The 20,774-nt window shown below is 38.8% G+C and overlaps 1 protein-coding gene across 5 annotated transcripts in view; it reads right to left on the reverse strand.

Annotated features, from left to right (window-relative positions):
• Nucleotides 1-20,036, reverse strand: part of LOC117338326 (laccase-2-like) — a 42,398-nt gene extending 22,362 nt beyond the window's left edge. Inside the window, exons 1-6 of one of the 5 annotated variants that reach the window (XM_033899628.1) lie at nucleotides 19,573-20,036; nucleotides 10,479-10,612; nucleotides 2,581-2,801; nucleotides 1,991-2,157; nucleotides 1,572-1,822; nucleotides 391-1,265 (exon numbers count right to left, since the gene is read on the reverse strand). In XM_033899628.1, the coding sequence (XP_033755519.1) occupies nucleotides 391-1,265; nucleotides 1,572-1,822; nucleotides 1,991-2,157; nucleotides 2,581-2,801; nucleotides 10,479-10,593 (1,629 nt within the window). In that variant the 5' untranslated portion in view covers nucleotides 10,594-10,612; nucleotides 19,573-20,036. Of the gene's footprint in view, nucleotides 1-390; nucleotides 1,266-1,571; nucleotides 1,823-1,990; nucleotides 2,158-2,580; nucleotides 2,802-10,478; nucleotides 10,613-10,729; nucleotides 10,986-16,280; nucleotides 16,302-19,572 lie in introns of those variants that run through there. The other 4 variants (XM_033899632.1, XM_033899629.1, XM_033899631.1 and 1 more) reach the window with 4 other exon arrangements.
• Between the last annotated feature and the right edge of the window lie 738 nt (nucleotides 20,037-20,774).

The following is a 20,774-nucleotide window of genomic DNA, read 5'->3' on the forward strand; positions in this document are numbered from 1 at the left end:
GTATATCAAAGCTGGTTGATAAAGGCTGAATCACTATGGAGAATAACCTGTGAACCATAATAACGGTATATGATAACTTTATTTAGAAGGAGAAGGGGGATGCCACCTGGTTAATACTAGCTAATGCCTACTGTTTCCGATTCGGCCTAGAGGAGTTCCTCTTTGGTTAAATGAGTGGAGCGTGAGGCTAGAATCAAGAGGTCCACGGTTCACTACCGTAAGTATTGCAATAACAATGACATTTGTTACACAAAAAAAACACTAAAATATTATTGAATATTGTTTATCAATATGAAAGATGTACAAGTGTCAATACAGACAATAAAAGATATAGTTATATATAGATTGCAGCAGTTTAATATTGAAAGAAGAATTGTAAAGAACACTTACCATCCCTTGTCTTTGGCCGCTTTCATAGTCAGTACAACCAAGCGGAAGTGTCTCTGTTGCACCTACATAACGCAAGACGGCGGTTTGAGCAGCAGATTTCATTTCCGGTCCACAGTCCGCCAATCCGCGTGTCCGGATCCAATAGTTATCAATACGATTTGAAGCATCAATAATAACGTCATAACGTTCACCGGCAAACAAGTTTAATGACTCTACTTTAACAGGTTTAAAAGGAGATCCGTCTGAACTTATCACAATCAAAGTATGGTTATCAACAGAAAAATGAATGGGACAGTTGTTGACTCCGTTGCTGATTAAACGGAATCTATACCGGAAACCAGGTGAAACATAAAATACAGAAGGAGGCGTGCGCACCGTCTTATCCTTACTACACCCCGGTTTTTCAGAGCTCCTCTTTGACCGGTGGTGATGGTGGTGGTGACCTTCTGTCGTACCGTCCGACAACCGGTGACCCTCTGTATGCATATGGTCAGGAGCACTTTCCAAATGCCCTTCGGGCGTTGTAGGTGTATGCACTCCCACCGGCTGGCCCATGTCACCGTGCGCATCATGTGACGTCATACCTTGGTGTTCGCCGTGAGACATGGGGGATTCAGTGGCAAGCATGGATGGAGTAGGGCCATGTGACAAATGGTTGCTGTTTTGGTCATGTGACCGATCGCTTTGTGTTATACCGTTATGACCGGAAATGATAGAACTTCCGCTGTGAACAGTTGGTTGACTATCAGGCATCGTTCCTGTTGAGTGAATCTCGTGACCATCTTGTCCCCTGTTGGTCGCCATGTGATCCCCGTGTCCATGAGAATGATCATTGTGGGATGGAGACTCGCTGAACACGTGCTTTGATCCGTGACCTGGAGACAGAAATGGCATTTACATCATTACAACATGAATCAATCTGCTCCATTCATTAGGTTCTCTGAATAGTGCGAAACTTCAGAGTAACACTATCATGACAAATAACCATAGGACACTGACCAGTACATAATACATTGATGACGAGAACACAAAAAACAGTGATCAGTACATAATACACTGATGACGGGAACACAAAAAACAGTGACCAGTTCACAACACGGACTGATGACCATAACACAAAAAACAGTGACCAGTACACAACACGGACTGATCATCTGACCAGTACACTAAATTCAACTGACCGTTAATGAGGATTGAGTCCGGAGCATGCTCGGTCATGGCGTGGTGATGGCCAGCGTATCGGTTGGCGCTCATTTCCGACAACCAGTCATTCATTATCACCGTGTGGTCTGGGAGATCGAAATCATACTCATTTGCATGTGCGTCACGTGATCTCGGCTGACGAATCACAAGAGCCCCGAATAGGCCGTCTGCTCTCTGAAGACCGGCGTGCGCATGCCAGTAGTGAGTGCCGGGGAGCTCTGCCAGAAAACTAATAATATATTCTCTCTTAGAATACAACGTACCTACTTAAAATAATGTGACGCAAAAGAGGTGATCATGTATTAACACTATTTCCATCAAGTTATGTCACGTGACATCTTTTGTGGACATCGGAGATAAACAAAATTATACCATTCAAATGGTGGAATATACTTACTCATATTGGAACGTTGAGTACGCATGGATCGGGCACTGTGTCAGCATGGAAACGCCGTCCATGTGTGGAGTACCGTGTTGTAGAACCCCGTGCCAATGAATGGTGGTCCCCTCAGATCCTTCTAGCATGTTCTTTACATTTACACGGATAGCATCTCCAACACATACCTACGGTACAGATATATAGTCTAAATATCCACGGATCTACTCAATTACTGAGTCTAATATGAGCTAAGTAACCTGTAGCAAACGCAACAATTTGGCATATTCCGTCAAACTTTGGAATCATTGACCCCATATTGAAAACTTTCTGGAACAGTAAATAATACACAAGAACTAGCACTGCGTGAAATAGGTGTGCTGTATATTTGTTGCATATGCAATGAAATTCTAGTGATAAACTTGTTTTCATCCATCAATATTATTTAATATACATGTAAATGACGCTGCCATTATCATTAAAATCAGTCAAGATAAGCTAGGAACACTTCTATAAGATTCCTCTTAACTTTCCAGTTCAAGACTGCCCTTGCTCTGTTCTTAGCTCGTATCTGATCAGCACGTCTAACAATATCTAATTTGCATACTCACGTGAATTCCTGGACCGGGAACCATTCTGTTTACAGTCAATATACCACGTGACCTTCCATCAGCAGGCACGCAATGTGGGCGGGCGCAGTCCGTCTGGTTGTATGGACAGTTATAACAGGCCCGTGTAAGGGTATAATAGTACTCGATGACGAAGTCGTACTCGCAAACCAGTGACGGAGCGCCCTCTACACACTCTCGTGAGCACGGATGGTTGTGGTAATCTGTTGAGAATATCAAAATAGAGAACTATATCTATGTACATTGATGTAAAGATTGCTGGTCGTTTTTTGCTTATCCTGACCTATGCAACGTACAACGATAGTCTGAGCTAAAAATACATGTAAAATATCATTTGACCTATGGTGAACAGTACCAAAATAGATTGTCATTGTCCATTGCTTTGCGTGGAGAACGGTTTACGAAAACATTGCGTTTATGTCGTCAATCAATACCATATGAAATAAAGTTAATCTGACATATTAAACAGGAATTTTACACTACCCATCTCTTTATGTCTCTTGTTGACGCTGCAGTTTGTTTACATCTACATCGGAGGGCTATCTTTAAGGAGTAATATTTTCGTTCTCTTTTGGTACATAGAATAAAATAATACATGGTAAAAATTGGTCCTCCGATGCGCTCTATTTCAAATAGTGATTTGAATTCGGGTAAAAACCTCGAAATTTGCAAATAGCCGGATGAGGAAAATTTACGGTAATATAGTTAAATATCAATAGCAATGAACAAACACATTTAGTTCGCAAATTGGAATATTTATTGTACATTTAAGGTTTGTATTCAAAGACTCAGTTTATATAACATTGTCACGGTCACTGTTGGGTCGAAATAAGCCAAACCTCTTTGGTAAATAAAGATGTGAGTTCATACAGGCACTAAAAATAGCGAATGCAGAAACGATCCTGGATTCGAGGTCCCATAAAGGAATTATTCACGTGCATCAGTTCTGTTTTCGAATACAACAATAACTTCCTGTTTTCGTTCCCATGTAACAATTCGGTGGTGTCCGTCAAGTAGGGTAAAAAGATCTAACAGTGTGTGGAAACACGTGTATTTCTTCACAAAACAATCAACTAGAGTTCCAAGTCATATGTATCTTAAAATTGTATACAACACTGATTTGATAAGAATAAACGTGTAGGCTGCGTACATCTCAAAACTCTACATTTAAAAGTACTAATATCCTTTCGTAGACCCCAATTACATAGTAACCCGACAGCTTTCCGTGGCTCTTTGAAGCATATCAAAATTTATTTACAATGTTTACACTCGTCCATATGTATATGTTATATAATAATGTTTTAAAATACAGAAAACCAGTTTAAATCCTCCGAGGATGCGATTTTACTACTTACCAGGCTGTACAATGTAACTAGTTACTACAATTTTATTCCTCGTTGCTAAGCATGTTCGCTGTAAAACTCTAAATATCTGAGGGCTCTAGTATGTATACTTCTCCAATCGGTCGTAATACGTCCAAATCGTATATTCTACTTAACAAAGAAATCCTCTGTCGAAAAAGTCGAATTAAAATCAAATATTCCCGTCGGAGCAATAACAGAGGTGTGAAAGATAGGGTGTATATCCTAATGTGACAAATATATGGAACTGAGTGTGTTTTTTGGTGTATTGTAACGTCAAAGTCGCTAACTTTTGTGATATTTTCCCTCTTCTATAACTACCAATTAGTTCAAAATTTAAAAAAAACAAAAACAAAAACAAAAACAACAAAACAAAAACAAAAAAGAAAACACTTCTAAAATTGCTGAATGATTTCTTTTAGTTTCCGAGACATACGTAATAACATGTTGTTAAGATATTTTCTTGAAAAGGGGCTACCTTAAAAGGCTACCATGTTCGACTGCCGACGCACATCAATCGGAATAATCTGGGGATTTCCCAGCCTCGCAACCCTTGGGCACATTCGTAATACCTTATTGACAATAAGAATTCCATCAGATTTTCGATTTTAGACGTGGGGTGTGACGATGTGGATATCCGTGTAAAACTGGAATTTACACCTCGCCATGATTAGTTCCCGAATACTTTTACATGACAATGGCGAGGGCCGAACTTTCCGACTGGGAAACATACTTGATTGTAACACGTTTGGGTTCTTAGTTTTACAACAAAAACTATTTGCTATTTAAGACGTTTGGTCAAAATATGGATAAAATCCCTGTATCTCGCCTCACATCGCCGAGTCTATTATGTCATACTCCACCTATATATAGCTAGTGCACAGGCGACAGATATGAGGTGAAATATCCAGTCGACCAGGAAATGTGTCATATTTTATGTGAAGTGGAATAAAAACCTTCACAACAACTCATTAATTTGTTTTAACGTTCCTTCGCTTTAACATGTTGAGACTATCTGAAAACGAGATATGGTGTCAAAAGACAACGATCACCTGTATAAATTACCGTCTTATCATATAAATCCCTGGCACCATTCTAATGGGCCTAATAATCATCTACGTAAAAATTCTGTAACTTAACATGTTATACACGTACACACATATATACATAAACACATTATGAATCAATGATAAGGCCCACTTAGAGTGTTCTTGTAACCTTTTCTTCAGGAAGTTATCTCATGATTTAAGGTAAAACAGAAAATGTTTGTTAAAAATATATGCAGTAACGCATATGCCGCCACTTCGGAAGTTAGAGCGGCTTTAATTCACACCTAAACAATGTCGATTTAAGTATCAAACTGTTCACGTTGGCACGATAATGTACCAGTAATATGATTTTCACAGGATTGTAGACAAATTGAATAGCGCGTTATGATTCATTTGCACTCGGAACACCTCGGCCGATTCTCTACGGTCATCTAACTGATGATATTAGATGACCGTAGTCTCGCATTCCCCAGACTCTCGTCCTCGCTCGAGACTGCCTCAAACGAGCAGTGTCTCGAGCGAGGACGAGAGCCTGGGGAATGCGAGACTAAGATGACCGTAGAGAATCGGCCGAGGTGTTCCGAGTGGATTCATTTGTCTACACACCTGTTGGAATTGTTGGACAATAATTTTCCAGAGAAAGCAGTTTAATACTTATATTTCCTTTTAAGTTGAATATTCCTTTATAATTCAACATGAAGCAGTGTAATTGCATTCCAAAGTCGAAGTTCGCGCTGTCAATGGGACCTGTTCTTGTGACGGTACGACTGCAGGCGAATGTTCCCGAAAAAATCACCAATTTCAACATTTTAACCACATATTCCACCGTGAGGAAATTCAATTTTTAAGCAATAAAACAACATAGATTGTTGCAAATTACTCTGATCATTCGTGTTTTAATCCGGAGCACGAATTTCTATGACGTCAAAAATACTCTTAATATGGTGACGTCAGACAAAACGGTGTCACGAACATTGTCCTTCATATTACATCGATGGGAATTGTGGGAACATTATGGTCTGATAACTTTGTTTACTTTGTTAAGGCTATATAAAAACAAAGCACAGCAAATGGAAATATTAGAATATATAGGGCACCAATTGTGTACATTGTTTAGTGTGACGTCATATGATGTGTCATACCTATAGGCTGATATCTGTGACACAGCAAAATATGACGACATCGATATCGTTATACATGAGCTCAATGTACGCGTCCTAAGGATGAATAAGATAAGTCATGACGACCTAATATCGGCGTGAAAGTTTGCAAAACTCGTGATATCGAAAGAAGACAACGGCAATCTCTACCCAGAGTTGTCGTTCCTTGTGGGAGCGTAGCAGAGCCTAAGGAGCCAAACATTACAGGTCACCATGACTCCTTTAATGTCATACGACAACGCTCTACTCCTCAATGGCGCTGTGGATAAACAACAAATTGTTACGTAATATAAAGCTAGCTTTGTGTAAGGGTGCCATTGGACTTTTAGTTTTGATGATTCTGCACATTTTAACTATTTCTGGTGCATTAAACAGAAATTCTGAACAAAATGGCGCATACTTGACAATTTATCAGGTAGACTAGATATAAAAAGATGACATTTCCGCTGTTTGAGTTATTTAAGTGTCAAGAGCTGTCTACAATGTGATGCGAACGGACACAAGTACAATATACAGATTAGACCTGACGCACGGACTTCTGAAATATCGGTCATCTTTTGAGTATCGTCTGTAACAGTGCTGAGCATGACATACAGTGACACGACACATGGACTGACAGGAAATCAGTTGTAGTTTAGGACGACACATGGACGTAAGCAAATTGACAATGAACGTTTCAGCTACACTTTAGGACGACACATGGACGTTTCAGTTACACTTTAGGACAACACATGGACGTTTCAGTTACACTTTAGGACGACACATGGACGTTTCAGTTACACTTTAGGACGACACGTGGACGTTTCAGTTACACTTTAGGACGATACGTGGACGTAAACAGACTGACAAGGAAGGTTTTAGATTCACTTTAGGACGACAGGTGGACTTTAGCAGACTGACAAGGAACGTTTTAGTTTCACTTTAGGACAACACGTGGACGTTAACAGACTGACAAGGAACGTTTCAGTTTCACTTTAGGACGACACGTGGACGTTAACAGACTGACAAGGAACGTTTTAGTTTCACTTTAGGACGGCACGTGGATGTTAGCAGACTGACAAGGAACGTTTTAGTTTCACTTTAGGACAACACGTGGATGTTAGCAGACTGACAAGGAACGTTTTAGTTTCACTTTAGGATGACATATGAATCGATCAGGTGGAGAAGATCAAAGAACGTCCTACTCGACGTTAGGACCGTTTTTGTTTTTGAAGGATCTGCTCTGAAAAGTAAAATTTATCTGAGGACTAGCTTTTAAATGTTATTCCTCAATTCAAAGGGGAGAATACAGAGATATAAAAATTGAACAGACAATCATATGTCGGTGTGCTTGTATTGAGCTATTGTTGATCAAAGATTAGAATTTGACATAATATGTGATTTTACGTGAATTCGGCTGTTTTGACCATATACACAACAAATCAAAGCAATATCTTAAACGTATATTATCAGATATTTATTAATGTTCTTGGAATTTACAAAACTAGCATATTCTTTTTAAATTTAGACGTTAGATTAATCTCGCCAACTATTTTTAATCAGAATAGCTAGTTATGTTTACCCCTATCCTTAAATTTGAAAGTATAAAATACCCAATTTTTCACCATTTTTACTAGATTTAACGCTTAATATAAAAAGTTCTGCTGACAAACCTTTTAAGATATTTTGCAGATCAAATGGGAAAATGTTTTTCTTTCTAAAACTGATACAAAAATGGGGGTCAGTGTGCTTACATTTTTTGTCCTGAACAAATATTTATTATTTTTCAAGTTTTCAGGAACATATTTTTTTTGGGTGCTCCAGTTACACTAAAATGTGAAAATAAAATACAAAACCTGTGTAATAACCCACTTTGTCGTTTACTATTATTGTTTTTAACATTGAAATCTTTTACAGCAAAAATTAATTAAAAACATTCGAAATTGCTAACGCAATGAGGGTTTTAGAGAAAACGCAATGAGGGTTTTAGAGAAAACGGTTAAGTCCAATAATGTGAAATTTGAGCCTTGAACAAAGTGAAAGAAACAGCAACTTTCAAAATGACCGGCAAATGGATCATTTCTTTAAATTCTTCCAAAAAAATCTACTAAAAATAAGAAGTCTGAAGTTTTGACACATTTTTCATATACAATCTTGGTATAAAATTGGCAATTTTTTTCTTATACATTACAACACTTTTATGCAGGATCGAAACGAGACTTCAACAAGAGTGAAACCTCAGAAGAGCAGATACTTAATCGTCATTTGATGATGACCCTGTTTATATCAAGGGACTTAGTAATAACCGACGTTAGATTTTTAGCTCACCTGCCAAAAGGGCACGTGAGCGTATGCTGTGTGCAGCGTCCGTCGTTCGTCCCCCTTTAATCAACTTTTTCTCAATAAACCCAGAGAATCAGATTTCGATTACGTGGCTTGTATCATACTCGGACGAAGGGCTGCCAAGTTTGTTCAACTGCATTACCTTGGCCTGCATTCAAGGTCACAGGAGTCAAATAGGCTAAATTATTTCAATATTTCTTCTCAATAACCAAGAGGCCCAAAACCTGATATTGGGTTTGTAGCATGCTCGGGCTGCGTTTGTTCATATGAATTACTTTGACCGACATTCAAGGCCACGGTTCAAATGTGCTAAAAACTTCAAACAACTTCTTTTCGAAAACAAAAAGGCCAATATACCTGATATTGGGCCTGTAACATGCTGAGATGAAGGATACAAAGTTTGTGCACCTTTTAACATCTCTTGCTCAATATTAGACCAGTAAGCTAAAATGAATGACTAGAATATTATCTAAATGAATAAACCTAGCCTACCCTTATTTTCAAATAAAGCGGTTATCAGCTTAGCACCTACATAAACGACTTAAGATTAATTTCAAAGTTGCATTAGAAGCAGGTTAGCGATACTGGCCCATTGGTCGTCTTGTTTATCATAGGTATGTGATCAAATGAAACTATTTTAGTAATAGTTTTAAACTTTATTCTGAACTTATTTTGCAGGAACCGATTCTTTTTATTGATAATAACAGCGACCTTGACCTTTGACTTTGAGTTATATATAAAAAAAGAAACTCCTTCAAAATATTTTTGATATAGAATTTTGTCCAAAATGATGACTTTCCTTTGTTTTTTGACAGTGAAAACAATACATGTCGCGTCCGACATTCTTTGGTTACTTTTGCGTCAAAAGAACTATATTTAGACTAATGCCGGAAACTGTCCAAAGATAGAAATAAGTTGACAGACCAGAGAAAGGTGAAGGTGAGGTCAGATTTAATTTAAAGTATAATTCATTATATAACCTACATCACATTTCACACATGGGACGATATCTTGTCAAGCTAACGTCAAACTTTTACAACTACGCTTCAGAATTGTATAAAATGTATGCTGTACTTACCTTTCATATTATGACTAATTCTAGGTTTTAGGCCAACGCGGAAATCGTTTTGTATGTGACATAATAAGCTCGGGGGAATGAAGGACACTGTGTTTATAAACTTGTCAAAAACTCCGCCTAATTAAATAATTTCTTTAAATAAGTAAACATGAACGTGATGCACACAAGAGGGACATGGCCCTTAACGGTCATCTGACAATTGAATCACTATAAACAGAAAGCAAAATATGCCCTTTTAGGCCCCGCCCCTCTATCCCCTGGGGTCACACCGGTCCCATTCATATAAAATATGATTGCCTTCCCTCAAGGATGTTTCACACCAAATTTGGTTGTAACACATTCCGAGTTTAGGAAATAGTAGGGTTTTAAGGGGAAAACATCAGCAAAGTTCCCCTTTTTGAGCTCTCCTATCTGTTCCCAGGGGTTGCACCAGCCTCATTTATGTAAAATATGACTGTCTTTTCCCAATGATGTTTCACACCAAATATGGTAGTAATCAACTTTGGGGTTAAGGAGGAGTAGCGTTTTGAAAGTAAAAGTTTTACGCACGGACGACGGACGGAGCACGATGGCTATAGGTCACCCCTGACCTTTCAGGTGAGATGACCTAAAAACATATCTACGTTTAACTCGCTGACGGATTTATGTTTTTTCGAGAATGAGAAACACCTATTTTACCATGCTAATTATGTTAATATATGTATTTACATGCATGTATACACATATGTGGATTGCATGTTTTTGTCTGATAAATACGGCCGTTATATCCTACCTGTTGTGAGAATTCTGGATTGAATTCAGAAATATCATTATTGATATCAGTGTTCAGTTGAACTTTTGTAAAAAAAAAACTCTAAAATTCATGTCCAATATGAAATACAATAATCGTTTATAAAGAAAACAAACTTACTTGACATAGCCGGCTTCCATGGCAACGATGGATTCCAAGGCGTCACCGAGCGGGAGGTGGGGAGAGAGCCGAGAATCACCATGACAACGGCCAAAAGGAGAGATGTCAAGGTCATCTTTAATGGTACGGCGTGTCTATAAAATACAAAACAAATACACTACAAAACTGGTGAAACGGGAATAGATTCCGGAAGGCAAAACACCACGGCTTTCAAACCTCCATTAAAAATCGCTTGTGAGAGCCAGCTGCACCTTGGTAAGAGAGCTGATTGATAAGTTGACCTTTGTTAACCTGCTGATTTCCGTAGAAGGTTCTATAACTCTGAAGTAATCGGCACATTGAGTCCATGATTTTTCTCCATTTCAACAGACAGGAAATTGTAATGATGCTATGATAATACGGAACATATAGCGGTCCGATTTACGCTCACAAATTACGACTCTTCGCAATATCTAGCATCCATGCATGTATCAACTAAAACTGAACACAAATCATGAGACTAAGCTCTCCACGGTACCCATCACGTGATTCAAGCTTTCGCGAGGTGCTCTTTGCCGTCACACACGCCACTCCACGACTCGTGGTTCCGACACGCACGGACTTATTTCTAACTGAAAGAGGCCCAAGGGAGGATTAGGCTATCGTTGGGCACCGTAGTGTTGATACCAAACAGCTGTCTATGGTAAGGCATCGCATTGTATCACAGTTTACTGTTGACCAGACGTTATTTATTTAAGTTATGAAATATCACATACAATTTAAGTGACCCATGGGCCTAAACGGTCACATGAGTTCAGGTTTTGGTAACCTGAGTTCAGGTTAACGGTTACCTGAGTTCTGGTTAACGGGGACCTTAGTTCTGGTTAACGGGTATATGAGTTCTGGTTAACGGGCACCTGTGTTCTGGTTAACGGGCACATGAGTTCTGGTTAACGGACACCTGTGTTCTGGTTAACGGGCACCTGAGTTCTGGTTAACGGTCACCTGTGTTCTTGTAAACGGGGACCTTAGTTCTGGTTAACGGTCACCTGTGTTCTGGTTAACGGGCACCTGTGTTCTGGTTAACGGGCACATGAGTTCTGGTTAACAGGCACCTGTGTTCTGGTTAACGGACACCTGAGTTCTGATTAACGGTCACCTGTGTTCTGGTTAACTGTCACCTGTGTTCTGGTAACCGGGGACCTTGGTTCTGGTTAACGGTCACCTGAGTTCTGGTTAACGGTCACTTGAGTTCTGGTTAACGATCACCTGAGTTCTGGTTAACGGGCACCTGAGTTCTGGTTAACGGGCACCTGTGTTCTGGTTAACGGGCACATGAGTTCTGGTTAACGGGCACATGAGTTCTGGTTAACCGGCACATGAGTTCTGGTTAACCGGCACATGAGTTCTGGTAAACGGGGACCTTAGTTCTGGTTAACGGTCACCTGTGTTCTGGTTAACGGGCACCTGTGTTCTGGTTAAGGGGCACATGAGTTCTGGTTAACGGGCACCTGTGTTCTGGTTAACGGGCACCTGAGTTCTGATTAACGGTCACCTGTGTTCTGGTTAACTGTCACCTGTGTTCTGGTAAACGGGGACCTTAGTTCTGGTTAACGGTCACCTGAGTTCTGGTTAACGGTCACTTGAGTTCTGGTTAACGGTCACTTGAGTTCTGGTTAACGGTCATCTGTGTTCTGGTTAACGGGCACATGAGTTCTGGTTAACGGTCACCTGTGTTCTGGTTAACGGGCACATGAGTTCTGGTTAACGGGCACATGAGTTCTGGTTAACGGGCACATGAGTTCTTGTTTACAGACAGTTGCTTTTTGCTTTAAAAGCGTGAACAAACAGACTATCAAAAGTGTGAAAAAACAACAACAATAAAACTGCCTTATCCAATATCTAGCATACATATTTTAGACTGAAGAGTATTTGATTCAAGTAACTCTGGATCTAATCGAAGAAACTAGCAATGTTAGCACGTGTTGACTGGGCCCCGCCCCGCAGCTCCTGGGGGTTGGTTCTAGTACATACGGTCATACATGAGAGGGGGTCGCTCAAAGAAGAAGAGTAAAACATGCAATAAGCTGCCGTAAGGAGGGAATCCATTCGACATACCGGATATTCACACCCTAGAGATATATTTTAATTTTGATATTAAGATGTATCAGTTGATTTATTACATGTATCATTAAAAATAGGCATACAGTTTACCTGATTCCAGACAATGTACAAATGGATCTTATAACACGTAGTAAATCATCATTTACCTGTGCTTCACCTCCCCCACACCGAGTTGTATATGGGGCGATGGGGATGATTTCTAGACCATTCCAACAATAAAAGAGCCTACGCCCAATAAATCTGGGCTTTGAAATGAAGATGTTGAAAACTTGAAATCAAATCTAATTTGGTTCCTTTGGGCCCTATCCACCATCCCCTAGGGGGTAGGTCCTGGCTCAAACCGTTCAAAGTATCAATCTGTCAACTCAAGGTTTTGAATTATTTTAGAGTAAAGTTTATCTCCTCCCTACAACCTAAAACCCTTCATCTGTGGAGATTTTTTTTACACTGGGTACCATATCTTAGTTTAGGGAAGAGTTTTACCATTTCAGTCAATTCTACCTTTTTTGGCCTCGCCCATCAGCCCCTTGGGGTCAGACAGGGCCAATAAGTGCGTACCATGATATCCGGTGCGGCTTCCTTTAGCATGCTGTTATCAAAATTCTAGAAAAAAAGGTTGAATTTAATCATTTATTCTTAATTTAGATGTTAATATTGTTTATTTGAACTGCAACAACCTTTAATTCATAAAATAATTTCCTGATTTATCTCAAACTTCATAACTATATCATATCTGTCATGTATATATGTCAGCCATGTTCCAAGATCAACTTTGTAAAATGACCTTTTGTTTCACGCTGTAAGCGTGACTGAGAGAATAAACAAATCTTGAATCTTAAATTCAAATAACCATCAAATACTTGTAATTTAACAAGGTTAAAAATGTTCTCGATCGTGTCCGATTAAGGAAAATTCATCACTTTTCTGAGTTTCGAAGCTGCCTATGAAAGAAACAGACTATTTTGGTATGATTTCTTGGTGTCATGTTAAAGGTTACTATCTTAACTTTTAATTAAGACTATCGCCTTTGAAAAATCTTTTCTGGTAAAATTTTGACGACACTTTGAATGAAATTGACCCATTTTTGCAGGACGGAGGAGTTCCAGACCTTTCTCTATATATCAGTCTATAGTCGGTCTTCGACTTATAAACGTGCTAAGCACCTATGCGGTAATGAGGTCGGTTTGTCAGTGTGTAGGTGTAGTACCATATCATTTAAGGGTGGGGGTTATAGATCAGTGTCAATAACAGAATACGATATGTACACGTTTTATGGTACACACCTGTGATGGCACAATGGTCTCACATCAAAAATTGTTCCCTTACTACTAAATACTGACCGTTACTAGTAAATACTGGCCGTTACTACTAAATACTGACCGTTACTACTAAATACTGGCCGTTACTACTAAATACTGACCGTTACTAATAAATACTGACCGTTACTAATAAATACTGGCCGTTACTACTAAATACTGGCCGTTACTAATAAATACTGACCGTTACTACTAAATACTGACCGTTACTTCTAAATACTGACCGTTACTACTAAATACTGACCGTTACTAATAAATACAGGCCGTTACTAATAAATACTGGCCGTTACTACTAAATACTGGCCGTTACTAATAAATACTGAGCTAAAATTGTTTAATAGTGGTTCTTTGTATTATATCGGCCAAAATAGCTACATGTGCTTCTATCACACCAAGGTCGTACAGAGGACACAGCGAACCGTTATTTAATTTCACCACCAAACTCCACTATTGACGTACTTGGGTTTTGATCTTTTTTTATATATACATTTTCGATGATGGTTCTCACGTAGATAGAAACTGGCTGCCTACAGGTATATCGGAAACTAATGGATTTTTTTCAGATTCTTTGGTTCTGACGTAGATGATAAAATAACTTAATACGTAAACAGGTTATATGCGGTGTAGTATTATGACCGCTTAACACCTAGTACTAAGGTCATGGAAGAAACATCAGCAGGCAGATCAGTTTTATTACACTATATACCTGGTTCTTATTTTCTTGGCATATAAACAGACGATGAAATATTCTTTCCCAAATAAAATTAATCTGGTTGATGTTTTTATCGAACCGTCCACAACCATAGTCACGTTGAGGCGAGGTTTCTTGTAAAGTAGTAGCTGGTGGCTTCCTCTCATAACAACATACGGGTTGTCCGTTGGATGGTTGTCAAGGAGACAACAACAGCTATGCTCATTTGAGAACGGTTGTCAAGGAGACAACAACCGCTATGATCATATGAGGACGGGTGTCAAGGAGACAACAACCGCTATGATCATATGAGGACGGTTGTCAAGGAGACAAAAACAGGAGAAAAATACACAAAGAAAAAGGAGAAAAGAAAGAGGAGAATCATCCAAACTGCTGTAATGGGTCAGCAGATAATTTGTGGTCCCTTCAACGTCTCCTAGGTAGGAAACAGAAGGGCAGGGCTAGGGGCCAATTTATAGTCGCCTTCTACGACCGAAGGGCAGCGGGTACATCAGGCCTTGTTCCCGGGGTCTGAAATGTCCCCTTAATCAGAAGACACCAATGAAACACCCCTCATCTCCAAAACTTCTTCATCGTTGAAGATAAAGTTAGTTAACTCTTGCGTTTGAACTTCAGTTATGTTCGTTAAAATTATTTGGATATCAATATTACAGAAATCCGTCAGAATTCTTATAAAGAATGCGACTATGTCACTTTAATAATAGTCAACTCATACCGACTGAATTCCTCACAAGTATTACTCGGTTGTCAACCAAACAGATCCTTATCGCCACTGCCTCCTTAGTTTCGTCATTAATCAAGATGTTTTCCTAATGTACTGCACCTTTCGGACAGCTTCTTATCAACAAATTTTCATCCATGTTACTACGACCAGGATGAGTTAAACAGAATACATAGATACGTTGTAGAAGGCTTGTAGCTGTATCAGACACATACGAGACCCATTAATGTTAGCTCTGTTTGTCTGCGTTTAAAATGTCAAGGCTGCCGACACAGATCCAGTAGCAACCATACATGATAGGTTTAAATTAAATGTACTTATCTTTGTTTTCACATTTCAACATGTTGATTTATGAATGGACACGTAGACTTACTTTACATATGTATACCGTGCGCTGGAAATTTGGACCAAGCCACACTGCTTAAATATCACGAGATGGATTTTGCATTATACTTTTAAATTCTCCTAATAAAAAAAACATATAATGAAAAAAATCTGGTATTAATCTACCCCTGAGAGAGAGGTACCGTTTCCCAAACACATACATATATACAAATGTTAAAACCTCTAAAGATGATAAAAGGCCACTCGCTATGCCCTACACTTACCTCTGAGAGAAGGTTGAAAATTACCAAGACGTAGATAATTCACATCTAACAGAATATTTCGGCAACTCGTTATACAATATAACACTATCGTTCACGTCAAACAAGCGTCCTCCTGCGTACCAGTTCAATACAAGAATGTCAACAGTTTGATTCGTGACAAAATGGCCAACAGTGGGGAATCAATGACGTTAAAGATTCCGGAACGATCGGTAATGTAGGTTATGGCCTGTTCTGATATGGATTACTGTACTTCACGGGGGCAATTTTACTGAGAACATGCCATCATAACACAGGGTTAAAGTACTCGTTCCTTCACACGTTAGGTTGTCCTCGAATACTTACTGTATCTAGTGGAATGTCTGCATGCCCCTGTGCGAATGACATAAATGCACAGTCACAAAATACCCTTCCTTCGTAAACACAATTTTTTATATTTAAAATGTATACATGTCGCGTCCACAAGATAGAGCTAAATATAGGATAAAATAATTCGTGTTTAGAATTCAAGATTAATATCATTTTAAAAGAAGCGATATCCGGCATGAGCGGTTACTCTATAGATAAACAAAACTGGCGCCATAAACATGTTGTCCAACGGATGTACGTTCTACAATCGACCAAAGTAAAGTTCAGTCCATTTTTTATCCGGAAAACAGTTTGGTTCCTTAATTTACAATTTTATAATATACACTGTTGTACCGGGGTGTTCACATCTCGGCCCATTCACCAGGTACATTATCACGAATCGAGTGATGCACATACATTACCACACTTTTACATTTGAAAGGCCGTTGTTTATCATCATGTTGAGCAAATCAAGGCTGCAACTTATCCTCGCATCTACGTGGTAAACTATATTGACTTAAGGTGGTATGTTACATAGTATATCTCAATCGTTAATCTTCGGTCTTTTCTGGCATGTTCGTGCATTTTAAGTTACTGTGCCGTAAAGGACCCTTACCCCTGTAACTACTTGGTAAATTATATTCACATAAGGCGGTATGCTACATATCATAGCGATCGTTAAGTTCCAGTCTTTTCCGGCAAGTTAGAGACTAAATATGTATACAGTACCTCTTATTGCCTTCCAGCAAAAGACATATACATTTCGCTTGCCGTGGTTCTTACTTCAATGGTGACCTTCAAGAATGCGCACTGCTTGATATTATGTTTAATACCTTTTCTTACCATAAAATTCCTCAACATATTCCATACGTTCAGATTCCACCCAAAAGCTAACAATACCGTATACTGACCTGACCTGAGACCCACTCGATTTGCACTCTTCTGCTTCTGGAAGATCTTCTACCTCTTCTGTCTCGAAGCTGGAAGATTTATCTTCCAAGATGGCGACGACCATGTTTTAAGTGTGCGAGTGATGAGTTTCACTAGAGAAGGATTTATGACACATACATGCATGTGTTTGTGTCATGGTGTTTGAGAAAACTTAAAAACTTGTTTATTTTGGGTTATATTCTCCCGGTTTACTCGATTTACATATAACGGAATGCGATCATCTTAGAAAGCTTCTCTTCTGAGAAGAGTGCAAATCGAGTGGGGCTCGGTGTACTAAGTGTCGAACTTTGTCATTGGTCAATATTTCAATAAGTTGTGATGTTTCATAGGTTGGATGCGCTGGAAATTTGGACCAAGCCACACTGCTTAAATATCATGAGATGGATTTTGCATTATACATGTACTTTTAAATTCTCATAATAAAAAAAAAACATATAATGAAAAAAAAATCTGGTATTAATCTACCCCTAAGAGAAAGGTACCGTTTCTCAAACACATACATGATATATACAAATTATCACTAATTCGTCATGTATCTATCTTTTAAAGGAATCGAGAGAATACGGCAAGTCACAGAGGCGGGCCTCTTCTACATAGTACATATGTTGTACGTCCCTGACTTAATGCGGCGGGGGATGGATACTGGATAGTGGAAAATTGGAAATAAATTACGGAGGACACCACTTCACATGTATAAATCTGGACAAAGTGATCAGAGATTGATAGCGGGAAAGAGAACCTCCGTTGTAGTATGTTACGCTTCAGGATTAGTATCCGAGATATGATTAAATCGTATACCATAAGATATGAGATATTTACAAAACGGGCAATAACTCTGTATATACAGTGTCGTGTGAGGGCCCCGATTTTAGTTCACAGTGCTCGCCATTCTCCAATGTTCTTCGAAGTTTGTCAGTTTGCTCCAAATAAACTGACACACTGACCGACAGGGCGGATTGAAAAAACGATTAATGGAAGTCAAGGCTTGACAGAAATCACACCACCGACAACTCTTGATAGAATACACGGGAAAGTGTTTATTGTGATTGACAGGTGGTCATTATGGGTGTCACTTTCACACTAGTGTTGTATACGGTAACGACGAATGCCCCATACTTAGTTATTTTGTCAGTTAATCCTATAACCGACCACTGTTGTCATAAATAGGGTTTTTGTTGGACGTTTATATATATATCCAGACCGGAGCAGGCCGGTGTGTCCAGGGCAACGGACAGACCGATAGAAGAAATACGCATGGATGCTTCAGATCAAATTGTATGAACAATGAACTGTAATCGGATGTAAATTATGTACTTTAGATAATGTCATCAACATTTTAACTACCCACCCTCCGAAATCAGTAAACAAATCGACTCTGCGCGCGCACTGATGCATACATATAAAAGAGTTCTGAAGTTAAGTCATTGCTCGATATTAGTACACACAGCATAAATCACTTTTTTATCATTTTATTTTTGCGAATAAACTGTGCAATTCCCTTTTTTCTCGTGCCACACTCTAACTGAATGGACGTACACCCACGGAAATAAAATTGTAAATATGGAACAGTAGATTTTAATTCAAATTTTACGATTTTGTTTTTCTTCGTAGCTTTGTATTTTTTTTAAATGAATCCAATTCATTTATCTGTTTCTCGAACTAGACTGTCAACAATTCCTCCTCAATTATAACTTGTACTAATTAGTATCAAACATGGTTTCAGCACTTAGCATTCTTATAAAACACGTGTTGTAGAGTTTTTTAATAAATATTCAACGACAAAGAAATGCCATACTGACTTATTAAGACAGTACAACAAAGATCACGAGACAGATTTATTGATGCTCAAAACAATTGTATATATTTTTTGTAAATGCTAACAATATCATTATAGTGTCTGCAGCAGTACAAATTTGAAGGTAATGTAGCAATTTAATTATTGCAAATTTCTTCGCTACTAAATTATAATTATGCTTTGAGATAACCTACATCTATTTTGCCGTAACCCCTGACAAATACGGTACCAAATATAACAAATTGGCAACCATATCACACACAAGAACACGTGCCAAAAAAAATTATCCAATGGAGTTCCGGAAGTCCGCGAACCTAGAGAAAATTTCCGGGCTAACCGCTATTGAATACGACCAAATAAATATCAAAAATTGTCTTTCCCGTCTGTATATTATATATAATATAGAAAATATAACGGTAAAGTTCTTACTGTTGAATTCCACGCTCTATCTAGTATTATAACAAAATAAAAGACATTTCAAACATTAATATTACATAAGAATACTAATAACTCTCCACCACCTAAACGTTTTATGAACCTTACCTGTAATTATGTCAGCTCACGGCCTCACCCCCGGGCGGAGGGCCTACGGTTCCGTCCTAAGTGATTCCGTGACGCTAGATTTCCATGCCAGCGGACGATGGTCTCTCTGTAATCCACATGTCCGCTATAACGTCCCTAATCACACAATAATCATGAACATGTCACCAATTCTCGCTCTTCATTGCCAGGACGAGCTCTCGACAGCCGACGATTCCAATTAGCCTAAATCAGACCACGTGATCCTAGACTCCACTCACGAGGATGAGAGAACGACCATTTTACGCTTTGTACGTGTGCTCACTCGACCGCAAACTAACAGCTGTGAGGCCCATCGTTCCCACTGCATCATGCCTAGTGCCTCACGTGGTTAAAACTACTGAATTACAACGAGTTAGAATCATATCTGTAACATTAAGATCACCGGATAGAAATCGTAACGTATTGTCTTAGGGTTGCCTTACCCCCGGGCCGCGAGATATGCACCAAGGATATACTATGATCACCGATGGTATCAGGTCCCAAGGCCCCGGGACACAGCACATGGCCTACGTCTCAGCCTACCTTTGTCTTGTATATATGATACAATATGTCAAGCTATACAGTCCTACGTGACATTAGGCTACACAGTGTGAAACTAGAATGTCCAGGCTTTCATACAGGGGACTTCCATTGAAACGGACTCGAAGGATGCGCGTGGGACGTTTTTTTTTTTTATAAATATCTAGGTAGCAGTGTACAGTAAAAATGCCAAATTCTGAAAAATATGGCACATGCTTTAGATATGTAAACATTGCCAGTTAACCTTACATATAACCTCTAATAAAGTATATATATTTGAAATCTGTACAACATTTGCAATTTTAATAGAGCTCTGAAGGATAAGTAAACTGATATTTTCTGTGATTTTTAGAGCTGTGAATACCATGGTAACAGCTTAAAAAATTCTCAAAAATTGCAAAATATTATGATATTTGACCCAAAATGGCACAATTCTCTACACAATTTTTTTTCTGAAACCTATTTAAAATTAAATATCTCTATCCCAAAGACAGAATTAATCTTGTTTGGACATATGTTGTAAATTAAGTTTTTCCGCTATCTTACCTTTTCTGTGGGCTTCCATTTTGCGCTGTAGGCGAAACTAAATTTCCTGTGTAAACACACGTTCGGAAAATCCGGATATTTAAAATCCGGAACCAATT

This window comes from Pecten maximus, chromosome 11 (assembly GCF_902652985.1).
Source record: "Pecten maximus chromosome 11, xPecMax1.1, whole genome shotgun sequence".
NCBI lineage: Eukaryota > Metazoa > Mollusca > Bivalvia > Pectinida > Pectinidae > Pecten > Pecten maximus.